Source organism: Copadichromis virginalis, linkage group LG13 (assembly GCF_057382275.1).
Source record: "Copadichromis virginalis isolate Kocher_CV1m ecotype Utaka linkage group LG13, C_Virginalis_male_GT1.1, whole genome shotgun sequence".
Lineage (NCBI taxonomy): Eukaryota > Metazoa > Chordata > Actinopteri > Cichliformes > Cichlidae > Copadichromis > Copadichromis virginalis.
The window spans coordinates 9,896,836-9,921,003 of record NC_140630.1 but is presented as its reverse complement, the minus strand read 5'-3'; the positions used below and the strand labels follow the sequence as shown (position 1 = coordinate 9,921,003).

At 40.0% G+C, this 24,168-nt stretch overlaps 2 protein-coding genes across 3 annotated transcripts; one reads left to right on the top strand and one right to left on the bottom strand.

Moving 5' to 3' along the window:
• Positions 1 to 4,152: 4,152 nt before the first annotated feature.
• Positions 4,153 to 7,916, bottom strand: LOC146695226 (uncharacterized). Its single transcript, XM_085477181.1, has 4 exons — positions 6,788 to 7,916; positions 6,291 to 6,468; positions 5,570 to 5,664; positions 4,153 to 4,916 (listed from the first exon to the last, which is right to left on the bottom strand). The coding sequence occupies exons 1-4, from the start codon at positions 7,112 to 7,114 to the stop codon at positions 4,725 to 4,727; spliced, it is 792 nt and encodes a 263-aa protein (XP_085333307.1). The 5' UTR covers positions 7,115 to 7,916; the 3' UTR covers positions 4,153 to 4,724.
• A 249-nt stretch (positions 7,917 to 8,165) lies between these two features.
• On the top strand, positions 8,166 to 17,029 carry nphp1 (nephronophthisis 1). 2 transcript variants are annotated; one of them, XM_085477178.1, is made up of 20 exons: positions 8,166 to 8,358; positions 8,684 to 8,745; positions 9,091 to 9,151; positions 9,409 to 9,542; positions 9,780 to 9,987; positions 10,530 to 10,631; positions 10,856 to 10,992; positions 11,194 to 11,239; positions 11,377 to 11,464; positions 12,296 to 12,390; positions 12,473 to 12,601; positions 14,003 to 14,077; positions 14,222 to 14,332; positions 14,407 to 14,489; positions 14,669 to 14,745; positions 14,864 to 14,963; positions 15,144 to 15,256; positions 15,337 to 15,410; positions 15,659 to 15,703; positions 16,647 to 17,029. In XM_085477178.1, exons 1-20 carry the CDS (start codon positions 8,293 to 8,295, stop codon positions 16,923 to 16,925), a joined length of 2,085 nt encoding a protein of 694 aa, XP_085333304.1. In that variant the 5' UTR covers positions 8,166 to 8,292; the 3' UTR covers positions 16,926 to 17,029. The 2 variants fall into 2 exon arrangements, with proteins under 2 accessions (XP_085333304.1, XP_085333305.1); XM_085477179.1 differs by having other exon boundaries at positions 15,659 to 15,717; positions 16,647 to 16,731.
• The last annotated feature ends 7,139 nt before the right edge of the window (positions 17,030 to 24,168 follow it).

The window sequence follows — 24,168 nt, the reverse complement described above, 5'->3', positions numbered from 1 at the left end:
ATTGAGCTGCGGCCGCAAGGTGGTGGGTGCCTGCCGTGGTGGTAATCCCCGAACCAAATGGTGGACACCAGAGGTGAAGGGAGCCACCAGGCTGAAGAAGGAGTCCTATCGGGCTTGGTTAGCCTGTGGGACTCCGGAGGCAGCCGACAGGTATCAACAAGCCAGGCGGAATGCGGCTTGGGCAGTGGCTGAAGCAAAAACTCGGGTGTGGGAGGAGTTCGGAGAGGCCATGGAAAAAGACTTTCGGACTGCCTCGAAGAGATTCTGGCAAACCGTCAGACGTCTCAGGAGGGGAAAGCGGTGCTCTACCTGCACTGTGTATAGTGCTGGCGGAGCGCTGCTGACGTCGACTGAGAAAATTGTCAGGCGGTGGAAGGAATACTTCGAGGACCTCCTTAATCCCACTGACACGTCTTCCGAGGAGGAAGCAGAGTCTGGGGATGAGGGGAATGACCCGCCAATTTCCGGGGGCGAGGTCACTGAGGCAGTTAAACAACTCCTTGGTGGCAGAGCCCCTGGTGTTGATGAGGTCCGCCCCGAGTTCCTGAAGGCTCTGGACGTTGTAGGGCTGTCCTGGTTGACACGCCTCTGCAATGTTGCGTGGAGATCAGGGGCAGTACCTGTGGACTGGCAGACCGGGGTGGTGGTCCCCATCTTTAAGAAAGGGGACCGGAGGGTGTGTTCCAACTACAGGGGGATCACACTCCTCAGCCTCCCTGGGAAAGTCTATGCCAGGGTGCTGGAAAGGAGAGTTCGTCCGTTAGTCGAACCTCGGATACAGGAGGAACAATGCGGTTTTCGTCCTGGTCGCGGAACACTGAAAGATGTTGAATCTATTTAATATTTCTTGAAAAAGAATTGATTTCTGTGCATTTTTTTTCACACTGCATCAAATTAAGGTTGATTACGTCGATTAAGCATCATGAGGTGGAGCGTGAGGGGTGGTAGAGTTGGATGTCTCGAGACCGGTCTTGGTCTCGAGACCGGTCTCGAGACCACTTTTACGTGGTCTTGGTCTCGACGGACTTTTGTCTTGGTCTCGTCTTGGTCTCGACGGACTTTTGTCTTGGTCTCGGTCTTGGTCTCGCTGTTTCGGTCCTGCGTTCTCAAATCGACATAGTGTTCGGGAGATTTGGAGTCAACCATCAGCGGAGCGGGGGGGGTGGCTTACTGGGCTTAAGCCCGGGTCATTTTTTCAGAAGCATGGGGTCTTTTGGAGTGTAATTTTTTAGTTAGATGCCTGACTGACAACTGTATAAAACAAAAACAACACACGAAGCACAGAGCGCACCGTCGTAAATTCCCCCTAATTTTGGTATGATCCGAGCTCAGGCACTAGGCGACTGAGCACAGCACCCATGTGAGCGACGGGGGAGAAGCTGCTGCCTGCGAGTTTGCTGCAGACAGAGGAGAGCTTAAGTTTGACCAGGTACCAAAGCAAATCATTCGTACTGAACTAATAATGTAAATATGACGGTGTATCACAAAAGATTGATATCAAACTGATCACTTGGTTGCGTTACTTGCTCTTCGAGTGAATCAAAAAATGGATAAATAAAAAGCCGAACAGCAATGCTGATTTTTTAGAGAGTCTTAGCTTACATTTCATATTTTCAGTTGTTACCCTCCACGGCTAAACAAACTCTCTAAATCGGTTTCAATTGTGTACTGATGAACACAACAATGGACATAAGGAGCTTCTTTCAAAGAAAAAACTCAGGTAGATGCTATTTTATATATTATGCTTTGGATGTTGTTTAGTATATCTATGCAAAACAAGAGGAATTTCAATACACAGCAGTATATTCACAGTTGAAACCAGATATTTACATACACTTTAGGGAGAAAACATAAATTTTTTTTACTGCTAAACATCAATTTAGAGTAAACTTTTGTTTTAGATAAATAAATGTTGAAATATCTTTTGAATTAGTTGAATGTCAGAATAAAAAGAGGGAGCTGTCTATTTTAATCACTTTCATCAAATTTAGGAGTACATATACACTAAGTTTATTGTTAATTAATAAGAAACTCCAGACGATTCGATTCTGAGCTGAAGAAGTTTCTGATAGGTTAGTAGAGTCCATGTGAGTAAACTGGTGGCACAGCTGTGGATGCATATAAGGCAAAACACAGAGCCTGTTTCTGTGACATGGGAACATCAAGAGATGTCAACCAAAAGACCAGGAAAAGAACTGTGGAGCTCCATAAGTGTGGCTCAATTTTGAATACAATTTGGTTCCATTTGCAATTAAGAAATACAGATAGTTTCTCTCTTTACTCTCAAAGTTAACAAATATGTTTTTTATATTTATCAATCTAAAAAAATAAACATTTAGTCTGATTTGATGTTACAATTAAAAAGTGTTTGTGTTTTTATCTGAAGAGTGTGTAAATATCTGGTTTCCACTGTATTTGATGATGTTGGTGTTTGGCTTGATTGTCAGCACAAAGAGGGAGAGAGAGGAGCAGAGAGGGAGAGAGAGGAGCAGAGAGGGAGAGAGAGGAGCAGAGAGGGAGAGAGAGGAGCAGAGAGGGAGAGAGAGGAACAGAGAGGGAGAGAGAGGAGCAGAGAGGGAGAGAGAGGAACAGAGAGGGAGAGAGAGAATGAGGACAGAACAGAGATGGAACAAGAGCAGGTGAGACACACATGTTAGTCAAATGGTTGTTTGCCAAAACTCATCAGAACATGTACCTAGTGTTTCTTTTTAGATACCATTTGTTCCTTTTCAAATTCTATATTTATTAAGTTCTGCACAACAAGGCTAAATAATTATATAAACTTTTCTCAATCTAAATATTGTACTTTGGTAGAATTAAAAAATAAGTGTAGTGCAGGTCTATGATGATTTTTTAGTGCTACTATCATCTAGTTCTGATTCTGGTTCTGTCTTGGTTACTGTTGTAGTCCTGTTTTAATTCCGGATCAGTTCTGGGTCTGGTTGAATTGGGGTTTAGTCCCTGTGTCTTGATACAGGCCTGACTTTGTTCTGCCTTGCTGCTTAATTAAAAAACTAGTTTAAGGTGTCCTGCATATGTATATAGAATAGCATCTGGCTGCAGTTTAAAGACTTTTTTTGTCTCGGTCTTGGTCTTGGTCTCGTCTCGACTCGGTCTCGTCTCAACTTGGTCTTGGTCTTGTCTTGGTCTCGATACCCTCTGGTCTTGGTCTTGTCTTGGTCTCGATACCCTCTGGTCTTGGTCTTGTCTTGGTCTCGGATTAGGCGGTCTTGACTACAAGTCTAAGGGGTGGTTCCCTATTTTTTATTTATTTATTTTTGTTGTTGCTGGGAGTTGGAACCCTATTAGTTAGGTTGCTTAATATTTATGCTAAGTACTCTTTAAAATACCAGAATAGGGAGGATGGTGTAGGTTTAAGTTTATTAGATTGAACAGTATTGCTGAACTATGAAATATTTTTTTTTGCATACAGGTATAACAGAATAGCTTTAGTGTAGTTGTTGTTTTAAACTTGAGTATGAACTTATACAAAATGCAGCAAGATATTTAAAAAACAGTTTTGTTGATCAAAAAACACTATATCGGATTCATATCGGTATCGGCAGATATCCAAATTTATGATATCGGTATCGGTATCGGACATAAAAAAGTGGTATCGTGCCATCTCTAATTTAAAGTGTAAATCTTGTTTTAAAAAGCAACTTACAAAACCAAAAGCCTACAAATGCAGTAATCTATTTACATTATTGGAGTTGTATTCATTTTCTTATGATTACGGGGCGACCGTGGCTCAGGGGATTGGGAAGCTCATCTGTAACCGGAATGTTCTGTCAGTCTGCCCCAGGGCAGCTGTGGCTACAACTCCACCAGTTTGTGAGAGTGAATGAATAGTGGAATTGTAAAGCGCTTTGGGTGCCTAGAAAAGCGCTATATAAATGCAATCCATTATTATAATTACATATTAAATTAACTTTTTCTGAATATATGAGGTAGTGAAAGCACTAATTGTTTTGTGACTACACCTCTGGTGGAAGATTGCAACAGACTGAGCCATGACTGCTGCAGTCCAGTGTTTTTCCAGTTGCCAAATAGCTTCATCTTTATATCTCATAAAGAGTCAGATTCTTTGGGATTAACTTTTATCACAATCAGTTTCAGACTTGATGTGGATGAAAAAAAAATTCTTACAGATCCTATGTAAAGGATTTTATTATTTTATCTTTAGGAGTTAGTCTTTGTGCAACATTTGCATGTAGAATGTACTAGCAGATTAACTCCAGCCATGCAATCTTTTTTTCTTAAAACATACTGTATGTCCACAGCACTTGTTTCCAAAATGACTGCTTGTGTGTGTAATGCAACCACAAATTTTAAACAGTCAGATAATTTATTCACCTTTAATACAAACCACCTGATGATATTACTGAATTGGGGAAAGACGTCAAGATTAGTGAGATATTACATGATTTTTACCATTAAAATGAGCAGTACTAAACTATATGAGAGTTGTATGAAATATTGAAACCAGATACATTGTCAATAATGGCTTCACACAAAAGCTGTATGTGCTACAGATGATTTAAGCACTTTGGATAATTATGAGGTAGTAAAAGAGTTTTTTCATTGACCATCTGAACTGTCACTTGAGCACAAATGTCTTGTACATCAATAGCATGAAGTCCAGCTCATCTCCACATTGTCTCAACACTGCTCAGAAATTCACCATTAAGACCAGAAGTGGTGAAATTCATCTCTTAGAAATTCTACCACGGAAGTTCGGTTCCATCCCAGCTGTACGCTTTTCCAGTCTTTTCTATATTTAGTGTGTCAACGATGCTCATTAGACAGTTCACAGAGTGTTCAGCGCTGAACAGCTTGTCTTGTGGCACATTCCGGTGATAAGGCCTGGAGAGGTCTGTGTTCACTGTTCCTGGATGTAGGGACACACAAACAACCTGGGGAAAAAAAAACATCATTATAGGCTATGGGATCTATGTACAAGGGCATGCCCTAATCCATGCTCTAAAAGAAAGATACAAACACCAGTAACAAGCATCTTAGACCTTAGGCTCAGAGATGTTTTTTCCCTTTTCGTGTAAATCCTTGACTCCCTGCTCAAACCAGAGTTCCTCCCTGTCCAGGATGTGTACATCCTCATCATTGAAACAGTATCTCGTGGCCTGTAGGTGTGAACAGACTGCGGAGTCCTGGCCTGACAAGTTAGCTCTTGTGTGCTGTGCCATCCGTTTAGCCAGAGGTTGTTTGGTTTCCCCGATGTATAAATCCTGGCAATCCTCCTGGCACTTAACAGCGTACACTATATTACTCTATTTGTGACATATCTTTTGGGTGGACCAATTTTTGGCACAGTGTGTCTTGGGGTTTGAAACCAACAGAGACCCAGTCTTAAGAGAAAATGCGTCTCAGCTGTTCTGATACTCCCGACACATAAGGGTGGAAGTCACTTGGACGAATGACGAAATGTTTCTCCCACTGAAAACGCCAACCAAACAAACAACCACATGAATAGACTCAACTTTGGGATTTCCTTAACTTGATGATTGAGCATGCATCAAGACATTAATGCAGCATGTATGAAAACACTTACCTTGGGTCGACTGCGGCCCAGCTCTATAGACAAATTCCTAGTGGCCATGTTAAGAGCTGCTTTAGACATTCTGTAGCTGTACCAACCTCCAAGACCTGAGAAAAAAGTGTTAGAGATGAACATTTTACCACTGTGCATGCATGCACATTATAACAAAAGATAAATATCTGCTTTGTAACTATGCTCTGTCCTTCAGCTAAGTAACAAAAGTGGTGCTGCCTACGTGCATAGGTGGTTTTAGACAGGGGCCAACGCCCCCGTAGAACTAACTCTGGCCTCTGTGCTCAAGAGATAATAATTAATTGATTTCTTATGGTGATATGCAGTGGCACGGTAACTGGAATTAAATTGCTGACGTGTTCAACGTGGACCGTTTAGGGTGCTGCACACTTGCTCTTTTAAATTTGGAGCCGTTTAGCTGGTGGGTTTTTCTCCTGTTAACAAAGAACAGTGTAGAGAGAGAGGATGAAGATCATGAGGGGATGAAAGAGAGAAAGAGGAGTTAGCTGGAGAGGATGCAAAGAACGAGGGATCAGAAACAGAGACTGTCAATCCTGTACAGTATGTGCTTAATACATTAAAAAAAAAAATCTTTTTTGTTTTGTTCTGTGCCCCGATTAAAAAAACAAAACAAAACACTGGTCCCACTGATAAATCTGGTCTGGAAGTGCCACTGCCTACATGACATGTATGCACAAAGTGTTTTGGAACCACCAGATACCATTGTCTCCAATTGATCCCACTTTCGCTGTGATGTTAACAATGATCCCGCTGTGCTGTTTGGCTTTCTCTGCAGGCTGCTGACCAAATCCACCACTGCCCTTAAGAAGGAGGGGGGAGAAATACTTGGCCATGACCAAAGGACCCACTGTATTAGTCGTTAAGGTGGAAATGATACCCTGAAAATGGGAAAAAAGTTACTTAATTAAGGATTTAATGAATTTGGTGTTGCCGATTTCAGACTCTCTTGCTGGACACAGACATCACCAGCACAGTTTAAGGACCACCAGAGATTGTTAGAAAAAGTCCAATGTATGTACCATTACAGGGGGAAATCCAAATGCCTCTATGATGATGGTGTCTCACCAAGTTTTTTGCACTACTTCTGTGCATGTATTTTCTACACAGGCAACGGTTTGACTCACGACAGTGAGTTAAACTAACTTTTACTCCAGTTTTTACGGAAATGTGGCTTCTCACACTAAAACAAAGGTCTACCTGTGCAGAAACATCCCTCAAGCTGGTCTCTCCTTTCCCCGAAGGGTGAAGCATTGCCGAGGAGTTGACGACTAGATCCAGCCGACCGAAACTCTCCTTAACCCTCTCTGCAGCTCCGCGGATGTCCTCCTCGTGGTTCACGTCCAGTCTGAGGACCATCAGTCGGCCCGGGTGTTGGCCGGCCAGGCTCCGCAATTCTGCAGCCCCGTCCGGGTTTCGACATGTTGCTACAACAGTAGCGAGTGATTTATTTTTAAGTATATATTTGCAGAATCCAAAGCCCAGTCCTCTGCTCGCACCTTGAATAAGAGCGACGGGTGCAGCCATGGTTGATAAATGACATAACTAACAGTGTTTGCTGCCTTCACTGCCACTCAAAGGGTCGTAACTTAGAAAATCGGGGGCAATTTAGCGAGGACGCTTGCCGAACGACATCTTAAATGGGCTCATAAGCGACCTTTAAACTTTTTTTATATAAAAAAAACCCAACGCTGTTACAGTGGTGGTATGTTTTGAAATTATACATTTGAAATTTGGGGAAAAGAAAAGTGACAGTGAAGGTAACACGAAAGGCAAAGGACGTAACGTACGCCCCCTATAGGTCTTTCTGAAAGCACTTACACAACTGTGCATTGCAAGTGTCCTTTGAAAGAGTGATATAATTTTACAGGGCGTATTGACCAAGATTGTATTGTATTGTAGATGTGGTGCTGGATGGGTTCGATCAGTCAAAAGCTGAGGATTATTGGGGGGGAATTCACGCTCGATTCGGAAGAGAAGTAAAAATATCAGTAATATTTTATGTTATCTTTTTTGGACATAAAACCTGTAAAAGCATCAAACATCTAGGATTTAAAAACTAGTATTAGAGGAAATGGAAATGCATTACATCATAATTTGGAGGGTATTTGGATTCATATATGATTACAATCAATAATGGTAGTTTTGCCTTTTGATCCAATATTTGGCTTTAGACCGATCAATTTTTACGCTTATGGCATTGAATCTGAATTAAATGCGCATTAAACACAAACAACTCCAACATTATGAAGTCGCAGTAACGTCAGTAATTTTTCAAGGAATCGTGAGAAAATATCCAGACCAGTAGGCGGCGGTAGCTTGATGTAAGCTTGTAAACTGCCAATAATTGCAAAAAAAAACCAAACAGAAAACATAGTCTTTGTATTAATATCGCGTTCATTCATTTACGAATATATAAAAATATATTACATAAGCGAAATATGCTGACTAAAACAAACCCACAATGAGCACGGAAATTACATTGACAATTAAAAAAAAAATCGAAGAAGTCAGTTGCTTTTTCGGTCCACACTCCACACCAGTTGGTGGCGGTAATGCACCATTTTGCTGTTTGCCAACCGCCAATAAACCTTATACAGAAGAAGAAGAAGTCAGTTGCTTAGCAACTGTTGGAAGCCCAGCGTCAGTTAGCAAGCTAGAAGATCAGCTAACACACGTACCGTGTGACCCTAAAAAGTGTATAAATGCCACTAAAAAGAAGAGGACCTTTGCAGCTAGCCCAGAGAGAAGTGGATGAAATAAAAAAACAGGTCAGTTCAAGAACGACGCTTTAAACTTAGGTGCGACTGCACCAAACTGTTCGGACTGAACGTTATACAGTTGTTGCACATGTACCACCAGAGCTTTTTCGAAATGATGTGATCCCGAGGCTTGAACTCGACTGTTTCTCTAAACACTTTTGTCTTATAAGCCCTTTACCGACGTGGCATGCGCTAGCATAAATATTGATTAGCATCTGTTCGTAACAATTCATTATGATGCACTGCTGTGAGTTAGCAATGTAAACAAGAATAAAAACCGACATAATCATCAATATAGACGCTGAACTGTACATTGATTTAAACACTTTCACAGGTTGACAGTCTGGAGAAGGATGTCCAGAGCCAGGCTGGATCCACTGAAGAGGCCTTTCGAAGGTAACCAACTGTGGTAGAGCACCAGCAGTGCCCTTCCTTACTCCTTAAGATGAGCACCCTCACCTGTTTTAACATTGAAATCCTTGTGTGTAGTTAGTAGTCAGTTGAGCACTCAAAGGGTTTTCTGCTAAAAGTGTCACTCACCCAGTCACGCACAAATCCATACAGGATTGTATCTATAAACATTTTCTAACAATTACACACGTACTCAGACTGCAATGGGTCCATCAGTGAGTTCGCTATCAGTCTGCCCAAGGATATTTCAGCATGATGACCCTCTCTACCACATGCCCTGATCACCTACTTTATGGAATGCTTGAAAATTTGATATCTACTTGCAAACAGATGCCAAAAACTGCAAATGTCAGCAGAGGAGACACTAAGGACACTGAAGAAACTGAGCAAGGTTAGTTTTCTAATCTTTAAGAAACTTTTCAACCTTTTCAAATACTATTATTGTACACAGATTTAATATAATCTTTCGATGCCAACAATTGGAAGCAATCAGTGATATTACTTGACTAATATTAGTTGTTTTTATTAAAGCAGTTGTCATTACTTACGGCAGCAAATCGATATATTAATTTATCTTTGTGGAAAATGTTGCATGGTTGACAGCAGTGTAGCTAATTAGCCATCATAAGCTAACGCTTGATCTTTCAGGGTGATGAGCTGGCTCCAGTGGGCAATTATGATCAGAGGAAACAGGAAGAGGAGCGACGAGTGCAAAACATCATGGAGCGTCTAAAAACTCTCTCTCTGGAGCTGTCGCCACCAGGACCTAGCACTGAAGCAGGGTTAGTGAAATGTGTGTTAAGTGCAAAGAAGGAAAACTGGGACGGTAGAGTTTTTTTTGTTGTTGATCTGTGTATGTACTTTATAGTCCATGCTGCAGGGGGCTTGACTTCCCCACAACAATTTAACCTGCATGCTTCATTGCAAAGCATCAGTTTATCTGACAGATTCAATGACAATTGATTGACAAATCTGACCCAAGAATACCTTTTTTCACTGAATTATTCCCTGGTCCACAGTAATGTTTCAAAGGAAGATAGTGAAAATAGTGCTGAAGAAGACGATGACGAAGACAGTAACGACAATGAAGAAGAGCATGTAGAAATTGTTAACAACATTGCCGGTGATGAGAGGCGAGATTTGAAACCGCCATCTCAGTCAGATGCTCGCATCTACATGGTCCTCAGTGATTTCAAAGGAGAGCAGGAAGGAGATCTGTCTGTTCGGGTAAAACACAAACAGCCTTGATGTCAGCAATATATTTAGGACGTTTAGAGCTTGGATTCTTTCCCCTTGCATGTTAAAAGCGATATTGTATAATATTTAGTTTCAACAGAAGAGGGCGCTCTAGCCATCCAAATCTTCTTCTTCAAGTCTTGCAGGCCTGAATTAAGTAATAAATGTAATTTACATATTTCTGAAAACTATTTACCTTTTTAATTTTAAACATTTCTATGATGTGTCTGGTAGATATTGGCATGTAGTCTAGTGCACTGTAGTGTAATTTATAAGCTTTATTAATCGTTATGTCCATCCATCCATCCATCCATCCATCTCCACTTATCCAATTTGATATCCCTTTGTGTTAATGAATCTTATTCCATTGCCGGTTAATTTTTAATCAAGTACTTAACCGATTAGGAAGATAGGTTTATCCTCACATCTGAATTTTAGACATGTCTGTGATGAACTGCATTTGATCTCATCTGTTTGTTATAAATGTGTGAGTTATGTGAACTTACATGGTGTTCTGTGGCCTGTTGTTTCAGAAGGGGGAGGTGTTGAGGATTATCAGGAAGGCAGCAGATGGATGGTGGCTGGCTCAGAACACTAAAGGCAGCAGAGGAGTGGTTCCAAAAACCTTCCTGAAGGTACAAAATCTGCAATGATAGCAAGTCCAACATTATGAATTTTCATTTAGACAAGTGTTTAGCTGAAGGAATTATAAAACATTACTGAGAACATTAAAATGCAGCCTGCAGCAGTTTTCTTTATTCATTGTGTTTTTAATATTAGTATAGACTGACAAAAAAGATCAAGACCATAACAGGATATGATTTCTGATTATATTTTAAATGTAACCATAATGTGTTAGATTGGCTCTAGTGTTGATGAGGAAGATGATGATGATGATGACAATGATTCAAAAGAAGATGATGATGACAAGGAGGAGTCGGAAGAGGAGGAAAATCAAGATAGTGAAGAATTAACTGATGATCCAGACAAATGGAGGTTGAAAGTTTTTTATTTAATTTTTATTTAATGGCATTAAGCTTCCAGGGTCTGTGTTTCCCTACACTTGAGAGACTTTGTTTAAAAGGAAGATAATTTTGAAAACTACATTTATCCAGATTAATGGCAACATAAAAATATTACTTACTGGTGTGAATGAATAACATAATTATTCTTGGTTTCTTTTGTTTTTGTTGACAGTGCTTCACATTCTAACTGGTCTACAGTCAAAAAGGCTCTGAGTGAGGTGCGACTTTCTATACTCTACAGTTATAACTACAAGAACTGAAACTGCTATTAATTTTCCCAACAACAAATACTGCATTCATAATCTTTAGCGCTGTGTTAAATACGTTTTATGGTTTTATCGTGTGTCTGTGACAGATTGATGCAACAGATGTGCTCTCCGCCATGGGTGCTATACCTTCAGGATTCAGACCATCAACTCTCAATAAATTACTGGTGGAGGAAGGTCATTATGCAGCATGTGTGTGTGTGTGTGAGTGTGAGAGTGTGAGTGTGTGAGTGAGAGAGAGAGAGAGAGAGACTGGATAAACTCACAAATTAATATGAAGTAAACTCTGCCCACAATGGGGGATCTGTGCAGTTTTGGAAGCACTGGCAGAATTCAGTAAATCCTAGAGCTTGCTGGTCCACTGGTGGTGAACAGACCTGCCTCCCTTAGTGCTGCCTGACATCATCCTACAGGTTAAGTGGCTGTTATAAGGCTAGGGGAAAACTGTTTTCATTGCCAGTTACTCAACTTCTGCCAATTACTTTGTCAATGTATAATTTTTCTATAAAGCAGCAAAATATGTGGATTACATTTCCCCAATTCTAAGTAATGTATTCCAAGGTAGTAACAAATCCTTGCATCAGTGAAGCAGAAATCACAGGATGTGTCACATTTATATTTGGAAAAATCAACAATTCTACAAATTGTTGCATCTTAATGGAAATTTGGATTTAAACTAAGATGACACCCAAAACTTAAAACAGCTTGAACAGCTTACACTGTGAGATAAAGGAGCTGGTTTAAAAGACATTTTAATTTATTCAAGTTCATAACTGCACAGGCTTCAACAATTAAGAGTTTATACTGGGTGAGTTATACTGGATGTTATTTTTATTACTGTAGTTGTTTTGGTACAGTAGGTTGAATGGTGAGTTAGATGCACAATTTTTACCCTATTGTTACCGTATTGATAGAAGCAGCTGTCACTGTAAATAGTAATATTTATCTAACAAGCCAATGCTACATGACTTTCAGGGCAAAGCTGTAACCCTTTGTGTCCTTTATTAGGTGTAACATACAGAGGAAGTCATTACATTCAGCCTCAGCTCAGCCAATCACAGCTCTCCTTTAAAGACCTCTTCCTGGACCCAGACACTGGCAAGGTGAGCTTGTCCCTGTGTTTCTGACACTTGCCAGCAACTATAGTCATAAACCTGCCTACTGTGTGATTCTCCTGTGGTGTAGGTTCGTCCTCGGCAGGTCAGCACGAGTGTTTGTTTCAGTTTGTGGAGCTGCAGGATGATTCCTACTCCTGGGGTTGGTGTTCAAGTCCTCAGCCGGCACGTCCGCCTCTGCGCCTTTGACGGAACTCAGGTATCATGGTTGTCTCTGTATACTTTTATTTTAGACACTAGTCCATGACAAAAAATGAAAAAGAAATCATTTAAAACCATTATGAGATATTTACAACATAAATTTATGCCACACACCAAGAAAGGTACTAAGTCACAAACATTTAGAGAACTGAGAAAGATCCTGAACGCTTCATTATATGAAGTTTTTTCTTTTTTGCGTCACTCTAAATAGACTCAAATGTGCTGTATAAAGTGGTGTACAGTCGTCTGCAAAAAGAGCTATTTCAACCTTATCTGCACATCTAGAATTTATGGCTTAGCATATTTGCTTGTGCAGAAAGCTTATACCACTGTCGTTATTACAAACAGAATCAGGGGAACATTTGCTTCCATTCTTCCTTGGTTGGAGCGATCATTATTACGTTCTTTTGTACTGTAATGTTTTACTGCACTTCTTTAATTTCTCCAAATGTCTTCAGAGTATAATGAATTTTATTAATACTTTTGGTGTATTAGGTAAAACAGGTGTCAAACATTACGGCTAGGGCATCGTTGTCTCTCCGTTTTGGCCTTCCGTCCACACTGAGACCGAAATGTAAGGGTGCATACAGGTCAAGGAAAGCGCAGCGTTCTGAAAACGCTTTTCAAAGCGGATACATTCGAAAACGCCGTTTTTGCGTAGCAGTGTGAACAGCGAACCCGGAACTTTTTCGAAGTTGATGATACATTTTGTCATGTGATGCAGTCATGTGACCAATTAAACTATGATAGCGGAGGGCATTATACAGCAGTTGTTTTGTTTGTTCTCAATTTTGACAGCCCTATTAAAGATCAGTTTGCACATGCTCCAGATAGCTTTTCTTCAAATTCTTTAATTCTCACTTGCTTTGCAACTTTGTACTTTTGTGTTACTCGCAGCAACAACTCACCTCATTGTTAGTCCATTTAAAAAACTTGGTGCTTTTCCTCAACATTTTGTCACAACATTTCAGAGAGCCGGAAAGTAAATAAGCAGCAGACAGAAATGAGGCAGGTCGAATCGTCTTGCGTTTCATGCATGCGCAGGACTGGAACGTAATTGTTTTCGGCCATGGATCAACAACTCTGTGAAAACAACTGAAAACGATAGTGTGACGCGGAGCGTTTTCAGACCAAAATGCCGTTTTCAAATTTAACCGGGCTAGTGTGGATGTAGTAATTCATATCCTTGATTACTTTAGTGGCAGGAATCATGTATTGGTCTCTTTAAGTGTGTAAGCTTATGAAACAGTCACATTTCAGCTCAACTCAGACAACAAAGAACACGTTTCTGCCATAAAACAGGAAGATTTTTATGCAGGGTTTTTTTTCAGATTTAACTCTTTGTATCTAATTCCCTTGCTCTCTTGCTTTTTTCAACATGAGTTTCACTGTGTTTCAGGTTTTGAGTAACATCCACATAATAAGGGCAGCCTACAATGCCAAGAGCCCAAAGACCTGGAGCTTCTCTCCAAGGGTATGTGGAGGTTGCTATGTTTGTAACCTTACAACACAAACTGATTTGCAGACTCTTTGTACTGAGGCTCTGCAAAAGAAGACAAAAAAAGAAATTGTGAGAAATGTGAAATTTAGCATGTGTTCATGTGTGTGTCTGTTCAAGGTGACCGGTATCTTGCCCACCCTCTTGGATGGAGACTGTTTTCTGCGCTGCAACTCTGCGTCTCCTAACCTCGGGATCCTCTTTGAATTAGGAGTCACTTTTATACGAAATGTAAGGATGCATACAATTTTGCGAATTACAAAAATGTATATAAGGAAAGAAAAGAAAAAGTGTCTCTGTTTTAGTCTACTGGGGAGAGAGGAGACCTAAGCTGTGGTTGGGCTTTCCTCAAATTGACCGATGATGCAGGAAATCCTGTGCCGAACAGGTACATGTGTTTTTTTACATTCATCCAGACATATGCAGAAAAAGCTGCGAAAATATATCAGAATATCTTTTCTTTAGACACCTACAGTAGTGAAAAGATTAACAAAGTAAAATGACACCTAGCGCAAAACCACTGACATTATTAAGCGCGCACAAAATTGAATTATCTACTGTGTACAGGACCTATGAACTGCCTGTGAATGGTGGCACTCCATATGAGAAGGATGTAGCAGTGGAGGCGTCACCCACTAGAGGATGTAAGGAGAAATGGCAGACTCAGTACATTTTGATCTTAAAATAATATAAGGAAAAAACAATAGAAACAAAATAATAGTTTTTATGTTATATTAATCAGTGTATCTCCTCTCCTTTCAGCTCCAAGTGGTGTTTTCCAGCAGCTGCTCCAAGCCAGGCGGCAGCCCAAACTTGTTGTTAAGCTGAAATCAGCCAACAGCCGGACGCAAACACAGCTCAGGTTAGAAGATCAGTGAAAAAAAGACTGCCACTGTGCTTGAACACCTGCAGTAGAATATCTTATCCATAAAGCCTTCCTCTGTTTATTTGGACTCATTCCTGACTCATCTCAGATATATCCCTGTGTGTATGTATGTGCGTGCATGTATATGTTTGTAATAAGTACATTTTTTCTCTTCAGTGTCCTTCCAGATACTCTCCTCCACTGCCTAAACTGCATCCATCTGCTGGTTCTGCACAGGCATCTGCTTGCAGACGCACTGCTGATGGACAGGCCCACAATGCAGAATGCAGGTAGCTCGCACTGTCAGTGGTTCTTATCCAAACCGATCACATTCACAGCTCTGGGTTTAATACCATTATCTCTCTTTCAGATCTAATATGCAGTCCTATACTTTCAACCTTCCCTGTGTTGTTGGACCAGCCAGACCTGTTAGATGCTCTCAGGGTGAGAAAAGTCACATTTGTCATTCAAATAAGATTCAACAACTGCTCCTTTGTTTTGTTGCTTTATCAACACAGCTGAAATTCTGCTTGTTGAAGATGATTTCTGTGAGATTATTTTTAATATTCTCATAGTAAAAATAATGTGTGATTATATATAGAGAGAGTTTAAAGCTTGTTAAGTGGTATGACCCATCACATTTGTTTGATGGTAAGGACAACTGAATATTCAAATAACTGTGTTTCTTCCAGAGTGCCTGGCTGGATGCTGAGACTAACATGAACAGAGCACAAAAGGTGCGTGCGTGTAGGTGTGTAGTTATACAACTCTGTGTCCAAACACATTTTTGCCCGGTGCAAATATAAAAAATGGAATGCAAATTATTTGAACTACATATTTGCTTAAATAGTATAATGGCAGTCATTATAAAACGACTGAAAAACTGCTGAGTTTGAGTTTAAGTGTAGTTGTCTCGGTGGTCTAGCGTCCCCTGTGTCTGGATGGAAGCATATGCAAACCTGTAAATATATTAATCGGGCCTGTACCAACTATTTTGAAACGTAAAAATTTTAATTATTTTTTCCTTCCAGGTTTTTAATATGTCTTTTTGTCATGTTTAATCAAATATAAGGGATTGTATGATTTGCAGGCCAGACATTCTGGATTTATTTACATTTTATGCATTATTACAACTCTTTTGGAAACAGGGTTTTGGGACACAGATCCCATTACAAAGTGATATGTTGGGGATCTGCTTTCTTTTTGGGAACAAAGAGAAAATAGGATGTTTTGGTTAGGTAAAAGGTAGCTTTGAAGAAGTATTGATTGCCTGGTTTAATTAATTAAACTCAGTAGGGATAGCTACTGAGTTTAGGGATAGCTCAGTGGGGTAGGGATAGCTCAGTAGGTAGAGTGGTGGCCCCATGATCGGAAGGTTGGGGGGTTCGACTCCACTGAACGGTTACCCTGAGGTACCGTCCCTACACACTGCTCCCTGGGCGCTGCATTGGTGGCTTCCCACTGCTTCACTGGGTGAATGGGTTAAATGCAGAGGAGCAATTTCCCTACGGGGACTATCGCATACACATTAATACATTACACATTATTACAGTAACAGTCTGCATCTTTGGATGCGTAATATCAGCTCAGACCTGTAGAGGATGCTGTCAGTATAATAGATTGGGTGGCTTACACTGAGATGTGAATATGAACTAAAGCTTTCTCCCTGTGTGTTTACAGAGGGACCTCTCCTATCTAAAACTGGAGTTTGTTAAAGTCTACATGTCATCTGTGTATTTCCTGCTCCACTCTCCATCGCTGCCCTGTTATCGTTGGGCGGACCCGCTCTCTGAGGAACAACGCGCAAGAGTCATCTACGCACTGCTGGAAATGCTGAAAAACCAACGCAACAACACCGGCCAGTCAGGAGTTACTGAGGTCTTTGTTGATGGCGCTCACACGCATCTCGCTTTTGATGTTACCGAGTTGACTTTTGACCTTCTCCGTGTGGCATGGTGACAATAACGTCATCTCCCTCTGGCTGAAGGTGCTATTTGGTTGAAGTTAATTATCCTAATTTTCACGTATATTTTGAAAATAATTAAAGGTTAAAACTCACAATATTCTATATGTTTATTATTTTTAGTAAATTTTAATGAAGAAGACCAAAACCAGCAGTGGTTGAAATTTGAATGAAAGACCGGGCTTCCTCTTTAGTAGCTGTTTTTCATTACAATATATCACATACTATAACCTAGTTAGTCTTTCATGTAGTTATTATAGTTTTAGTTTTGGTCCATGGCACAGATGATATATAATATGTCATATTTTAGATACACTTAAGATAAAACATGTGACAAGATAGGGCGATTCTTCATTGGTTTTTCACTGAATTTGTTGAAAACAAGACAAAACTCACATGTCCAACACGCTTTACTTCCTTTCTGCTTCTGCTAAACTACTGAGCATACACGTCTTTGCGAACCTTATGTTTACCAAAGGCACTGATCGTAGTCTGTGTAGCTGTGAAATAAAATATTTTATTTATTTTGTATTTAATCACAGAATCAACGTCCTTCCTCTTAAAGATAAAAAAATGTGTTACAGGATTAAAAAAGGGACAATGAGTGCCACTGATGCCAGTAATGGTAACATTATTGGCATGTTTTAATTTAAATTTTATGATAGAAATTGTGTTCTTATCACTTATTTACATCCACAAAGGTGCTTTTTCAGCCCTGTCATCTCACTGGGTACTGAGCCCCACCCATTATTTCAACATCATTGTGTGTATGTGCTTGTTTGGGAGGGTCTGTAGTGTAGGGTTACAGGAGTTAATAATTGGCCCGCTGTGTTCTTTTTATAGCCTGGTATAAAAGCTAAGGAGCACTAGGAGGTTGGGTCAGTTTGGGTGCTGTCGGTTACGGCTTCACGTCCAAAGCAACATTTATTACAGCAATTCAACATACTTTTTTATGATAAATTGTATATTGTCACACTAAACATATTTCTTTGGGAATAAAATCTGAAAAAGATGTTTGAAAGGCATTTAAGGCTTCTGTAATTTAATTTATGAGATAAGACCTTTAAAAAAAATCCATATTATTTACACTGTTGGTTTTGTAATATGAAGATGTTAGTAAATGTTTCTTTAAACTCTTCACATATATCCCCCAACACATTCTGAATAAAAAAGAAAGGAATAAGATGTAGCCTGTTAATTGGTGAGTAGAAATGCTTAAGGGCATATTTTATTTCCCCATGTGTATTTGACAACTGACTACAGTAATTTAATTGTACCCTAAAGGCATGAATATATCTGCCAGGTCATGCTACTCAAGAAAAGCAACAAAGCCAGTAAGAATATTTCCAAAATGACAAAGAGTGCAAACACCTATTAGCATGTTAGTAATTCCTATTACATCCCCTCATCGTCTAACATTGAAACTAACACACATTTAACCTTCTGTTTGAACTTCAAACTGTCTTGTTTAACTGAACACTGACTATAAAGCCTTTATCCCCCCCAAAGTGATATTCCAAGTCCCCAGCCCAATACCTAAAGTGGTCTTTCTGAATGTGTATAAACATACCAAGCCTTTTGTTGGTGCACTGTTTGCAGGCGACTCATATTCCACATCCTGTATTTCCACATTCCAGTGCAGTTGCTGCGGTTGCTGTATGCTGTCCCTGATGACCGGAGCGTTGATAAGCTTTGGAAAAAACAAAACAAAACTGGATTACCATCAGGGTAATAGTAGTAAGATATCCCAGGGCTGTGTCAAACAAAGGGAAAAGAAACTCTTTGTGAAGCCCAGAAGGGACAGAGAAGCGTTTGGTCCTGAATTATATTTACAGGTTTTAGATTATCCCTTGATTGACAGTAGCAATGAGCAAGATGTGCTTTTCCCATGGTATCTAGACGGTAAAATAATAAAATAAAATAATAATTAATGAAATTTAAGTCTTACAGATTAAACAGAAAATACTTTTACTATGTACCTATAGAGAGGTAGTGAGGCTACACTGTAAAGAAAACAGAATCCAGAGTGGCATTTAATGGTGTTTCCGAAACCTCATATCATACAGTTAGTCAGCATGGGTCTGATCATCTAACATGTGTTTGAGTAAATTTCCAGGGTTGATGAGACAATGTTATTTGAGATTAGTCAAGAAATTATCTATTAAAATATTATATTGCACTTGGGAAAGTGATTTTCTTAAATATGTACACACAACACAACAGCAAAGTACTAACCACTGCTAAACTCGCCCACTGTGCCTTGCCAGCTTCTATTCCCAGTTTGTACAGTATAGTTCCAGTGCTCGCTGTGTGATGAGGTCACCTGTGTAGAATTCCACTAGCTTCAAAGAGAAAAGAGGACAGTACCAGGGGGAGAAACAATATTGAACTATTGTGGACACTTTGTATGTGTTAATTAATTGTCACTAGCTGCTATATACTGTCTGTGAAGGTTCACAGTCATCCAGGTCATCGTAGTCAAAGGAGCTTGCAAAGAAAAGCGTCTGGACTTCTTTAAGTTGCTTGAAGACGTTTCACCTCTCATCCGAGAAGCTTCTTCAGTTCTAAGGTCAAATGGTGGAGAGTCCCAGATATAAACCTAGTGGGAGTGACCCCCCACAGAGGGACAAAAGGACCCCCTGATGATCCTCTAATCGCCTGAGCCAAGGTGTGAAATTGGGTGTGGGACCCAATCAGCCAGAGTTTCGGGTGAGTTCATTGTGAAACCGGGCCCCACCTTATCATGCGAATTCCTGAGGTCAGATGGCCCAGGATGTGAGTGGGCGTTAAGGCGTCTGGGGAGGGATCTCAAAACTGGATTATAGATGGCAGACAGTTGGTGTGGTAAACCACCGCCTGTGTTCAAAGACGGTCGCTCACAGTGGACATAGATGGCTTCTTTCACTCCTCTTTCAAAACATCTGTCCTCTCTGTCCAAAATGTGAACATTGGCATCCTCGAAAGAGTGTCCTTTATCCTTAAGATGCAGATGGACTGCTGAGTCTTGTCCTGTGGAGGTGGCTCTTCTGTGTTGTGCCATGCGCTTGTGAAGTGGCTGTTTGGTCTCTCCAATGTAGAGGTCTGGGCATTCCTCGCTGCACTGTACAGCGTACACCACGTTGTTAAGTTTGTGTTTTGGAGTTTTGTCTTTCAGGTGAACCAGTTTTTGTCTGAGCGTGTTGCTGGGTCTGAAATGCACCGGGATGTCATGCTTGGAGAAAACTCTCCTGAGTTTTTCTGATACACCGGCTACATAGGGGATGACAATGTTGTTGCGTCTATCCTTCTTATCCTCCCTCGCTGGTGTCTGGTCTTCTTTTCTGTGCCTCTTTGCTGACTGCTATATACTACTTTTTTCCATATATGAAAATTGCTTGACAGGGGTGTGAGCCAAAAATGATCTAGCTTCTGGGTTTGCTCAAATGTTTCTTCTTGTTATATGATGGTTTCATAATAACAGACATTCTAGACATTGGTAAATGCTGCTACTGAGAGAGAAACTACAGGCAATGTCAGTAAACGTGGTGGTGGACAGGTATATAAGGCAGTATGTGGGCAGTAGAGGGGGGTCTGTGCCATCTCCATTCCTTATCACCTTGTAACCTCGTACTTCTGATTCATGCTACCTACAGAAATACTTTGATGATTCTTCAGTGATTGGATATATAAGTGATGAGCAGGAGGAGGAATACAGGGGACTAATGGTCTGGAATAAATCATATGCTTCTGAATGGGAGTAAAACCAAAGAGATGATGATTGACTTCAGATGGAAGAAGATGGCTACACGACCTGTAGCTGTGCTGGGACAGGATTTTGATGTGGCGGAGGAGTAAAAGTATTGGGATGTCCACACGGACAACTGGCTAAACTAGAAAACCAACACAGAGGCTTTATACGAAAAGGGTTCTTTTGGATCTTTTCAAGTCTGCAGCGCAATGATTAAGATTATCCATCACTCAGTTGTGTTAAGTGTAGGATACTCGGCTGGGGGAGCAGTGTCAGAGACACCAATAGACTGAATACACCGATTAGTAGAGGCTGGCTCTGAATGGCTGCATCACTATTAAATCTCATGGTACTAAGAGTTTGTTTAAAAAGAGAGTAAAATGTGACTTTATTTGAAAGCAGTGGTGTATTGTCAGATGCTCCTTTTTTCAAATTGTGGTCAACAGGAAAGAAAAATCTTATCTGTGCCATATCGAGCTCACTTTGCTAACTATAGAGGTGAAGATAATGTATTAACTCCACTGCAGATCACTCAACACGGACCATCATTGTGTAGATATAAATGATACTGGACTGCAGACTGAAAAAACTGTAAAACTGTAGACCTGATTGTTATCACATGGAAAAACTGAGACGTTCTCACCCAGTTCTCTTTGTGCCCCAGGTGGACTATTGTCTAAGGAGGAAGAAGTAGAAGAGGTGATAGTGGTGGGGATTTCACACAGTAAGTAGTTAAATGCTAGAATATGCACACACAGATTTAATGTCCTATCAGTGTTATTAAAAGAAAAAAAATAGATTCATAGTGGAGGATCTAGAATTATCCTGATCACAGATTCAGTTTGGGAAACGGAAACTTTGTGTTACCTTATGATGTGCTGGAATAATTATTTGGTGTCTATCTCATGTTTTCAAAGAGTTTTCCCTTAATTTAAATGGAGACTAACTATCTTTTAATGGCTTAAACAGCTTTTTGTTTGAAATTAGAGCTTGTGCACAAAATTGCTAGGTGAATGGGTTACAATGTGTGCCTTTGTGTTTTGCATCTTTACTGTAGTTTTAATTTGTTTTCTTTCTTTCTTTCTTTCTTTCTTTCTTTCTTTCTTTCTTTCTTTCTTTCTTTCTCTTTCTTTCTTTCTTTCTTTCTCTTTCTTTCTTTCTTTCTTTCTTTCTTTCTTTCTTTCTTTCTTGCTAATTTTGTTTCAAGTAACATTCAGTGGACATTTTGTAAGAACTTGACACAGCTGAAAAGTTTTAGATGTTTGGACCATTAACCAAACGGAGAGTAAGCCAACTAAAAGAGCTGAAAGATATTAAAATGCTTCAGACATTTTCAGGAACACAGTGTTTACTACATATCTAGTTATTAGATCTTAACATCCAGTTTTGATTAAAACATGTTTGTAATGCATTCAATGATGTTTGAGGGTATAGGTCATTTGACAGCTATAGAATAAATCCTATGAAGCTTAGTAGAGCAAACGTGTAAATTAAAAAACAGGCTAAGTTTACTATATATAGGTACAGCTCGAGGTTACCTCGAGGTTACAGTTCACAGCATTGGGGGAGTCCTGAGTCCCTGGACGTGCAATGGGTTTGTTGTCCAGGCTTAGGACACAAAATATAATGCATTTTCTGTCATTGTCTTTGTGTGTATTTGTGTATGTGAGTGTGTGTGCACGTGTATCCTGTAACTAGATCCAGAATAGAGGATCTAGTGCAAGGTGTGTCTGTCTCATGTCTGCTTATTCTGTCTTGTGTGTTTGTCTGGTGGTAATGACTGAGGGGGTTTTATATTGCAATATGATAGCTACAACATCAACAGTTATTCTAAGATTGTGTTTGCCACAAAGTCACATCTAAAATGCATTATTTGTGCAAGTTAAAATCAAACTAATCAGATGAAGACTAAATGAATTTGCACAAAGATGAAAAGGATTGCAGTTTTAAGTTCTTTAATGTGCTTTTACCCCGATGACGGTTGGATATATACCAGCAGCTGGTGTTTTGCCCCTCTGGTGTTTCGGCCAAGACCTGCTCATGTATTGAACAGATATGTAGGACTGCTTTCTTGCATTTGTGCAATATCTCTAAATTTAGAAATATCCTGTCTCAGAGTGATGTTGAAAGCTAATTCATGCATTAATTACTTTTAGGCTGAGCTACTGTAATTCATTATTATCAGACTGTCCTAAAACTCCCTGAAAAGCCTTCAGTGGATACAAAATGCTGCAGCAAAAGTACTGACAGGGACTAGAAAGAGAGAGCATATTTCATGTTGGCTTCTATTCATTAGCTCCCTGTTAAATCCAGGATCAAATTTAAAATCCTTCTCTTCATATACCAGTCCTTTTTGAGCAAGCATATAGGATAACCTGAATCCTGCATTGGTTACACTACAATAAGTTTGGGCTGTTACAGCCATGATGCACTGACTGTTTCTCGTTCACTCACATTTTTCATTCTCTGTGTTACTATCCCTCTCCCCTCACCTTAAACCAGTCGCAGCAGATAGCCGCCCCTCCCTGAGCGTGATTCTGCTGGAGGTTTCTTGCTGTTAAAAGGGACCGCCAGTTGTTCTTTAGGGCTTGGTACCCAATCTCAGAGTGTGAGGATAATTATACCTCTGCCCTCCCGTAACATTTGTGTTGTACCTGGAGAATCTCTAGTTGTGACAGCACTTGCTTATTCCGAATGTTCGAACACTGAGGTACTAGTCGTTTCAATGTTAGTGTAGATGTTGGGTGTCAAAAAATCCATAGGTTCCATATCTCTTTCACGTATCACCTTTTGCTGGGGTTAGATGCGTAGTAGCACTTCAACAATTCCCTATTCTCATGCCTTGTCCACTAGCTTATTCCAGTAGCCCACTTCTCATCAGTGTGCCCTGGTTCCTCAGCTTATGGGCAAAGGGCAGCATGGCTTCAGTTATGTGTCTGTTAATCATATTTTGAGGTAGGCCTGGGTAACATGGGGGGACCTAGACTGGAGCCCTTACTGGATGCATGCCCTTGGTTGGGATTTAAAATCCTACCTATTGTTCTGAATATGGTAGTGTTGTCCTTGGTTTTTCTCAAGCTTCTCATGTTGCCACTTCTTCTTTTGTCCTCCACTTGCTCAGTTTCCTCAGTTTTTTTGAGGACATGTGACACACTGTGCCATGAGAGGCTAGGTTTATGAGCTAATAGTGTTTTGGGAATCACCTTGGTGTCAAAATACAATTTTATGCTTGTCAAACAGCATATTTATATTCTAGTTTTTTCTAATTCAAGAAAGAAATGGGAACCAGTGATATGTTTTTATGATGGGCAGCTAGTAGCAAAGTGACAATTTGAAAATTTGGTTTATTGTTATGTGTAAACACAACACTAGTTTATCCTTGAGTGAAGTGTCTTTCAGGCTTGAGTGATTTATTTAGAAAACTTTAAATAATGGTGCATTTCTGTGAATAATACTAATACGTATACTTTAATACTAGTCATATACTTAATATATTATTTAATATTATTGTT

What these genes read in the sequence shown, in the direction of transcription:
- LOC146695226 (XM_085477181.1), bottom strand. Translation starts at nt 7,114, where the DNA reads ATGGCTGCACCCGTCGCTCTTATTCAAGGTGCGAGCAGAGGACTGGGC. An exon ending in GGGATCAATTGGAGACAATG is followed by an intron (nt 5,665 to 6,290) that starts GTATCTGGTGGT and finishes CTTTTTTCTCAG; the next exon opens with GTCTTGGAGGTTGGTACAGC. An exon ending in TGGGCCGCAGTCGACCCAAG is followed by an intron (nt 4,917 to 5,569) that starts GTAAGTGTTTTC and finishes TTTTTTCCCCAG; the next exon opens with GTTGTTTGTGTGTCCCTACA.
- nphp1 (XM_085477178.1), top strand. Translation starts at nt 8,293, where the DNA reads ATGCCACTAAAAAGAAGAGGACCTTTGCAGCTAGCCCAGAGAGAAGTG. An exon ending in TTCCAAAAACCTTCCTGAAG is followed by an intron (nt 10,632 to 10,855) that starts GTACAAAATCTG and finishes ATAATGTGTTAG; the next exon opens with ATTGGCTCTAGTGTTGATGA. An exon ending in GAGTCACTTTTATACGAAAT is followed by an intron (nt 14,333 to 14,406) that starts GTAAGGATGCAT and finishes TCTCTGTTTTAG; the next exon opens with TCTACTGGGGAGAGAGGAGA.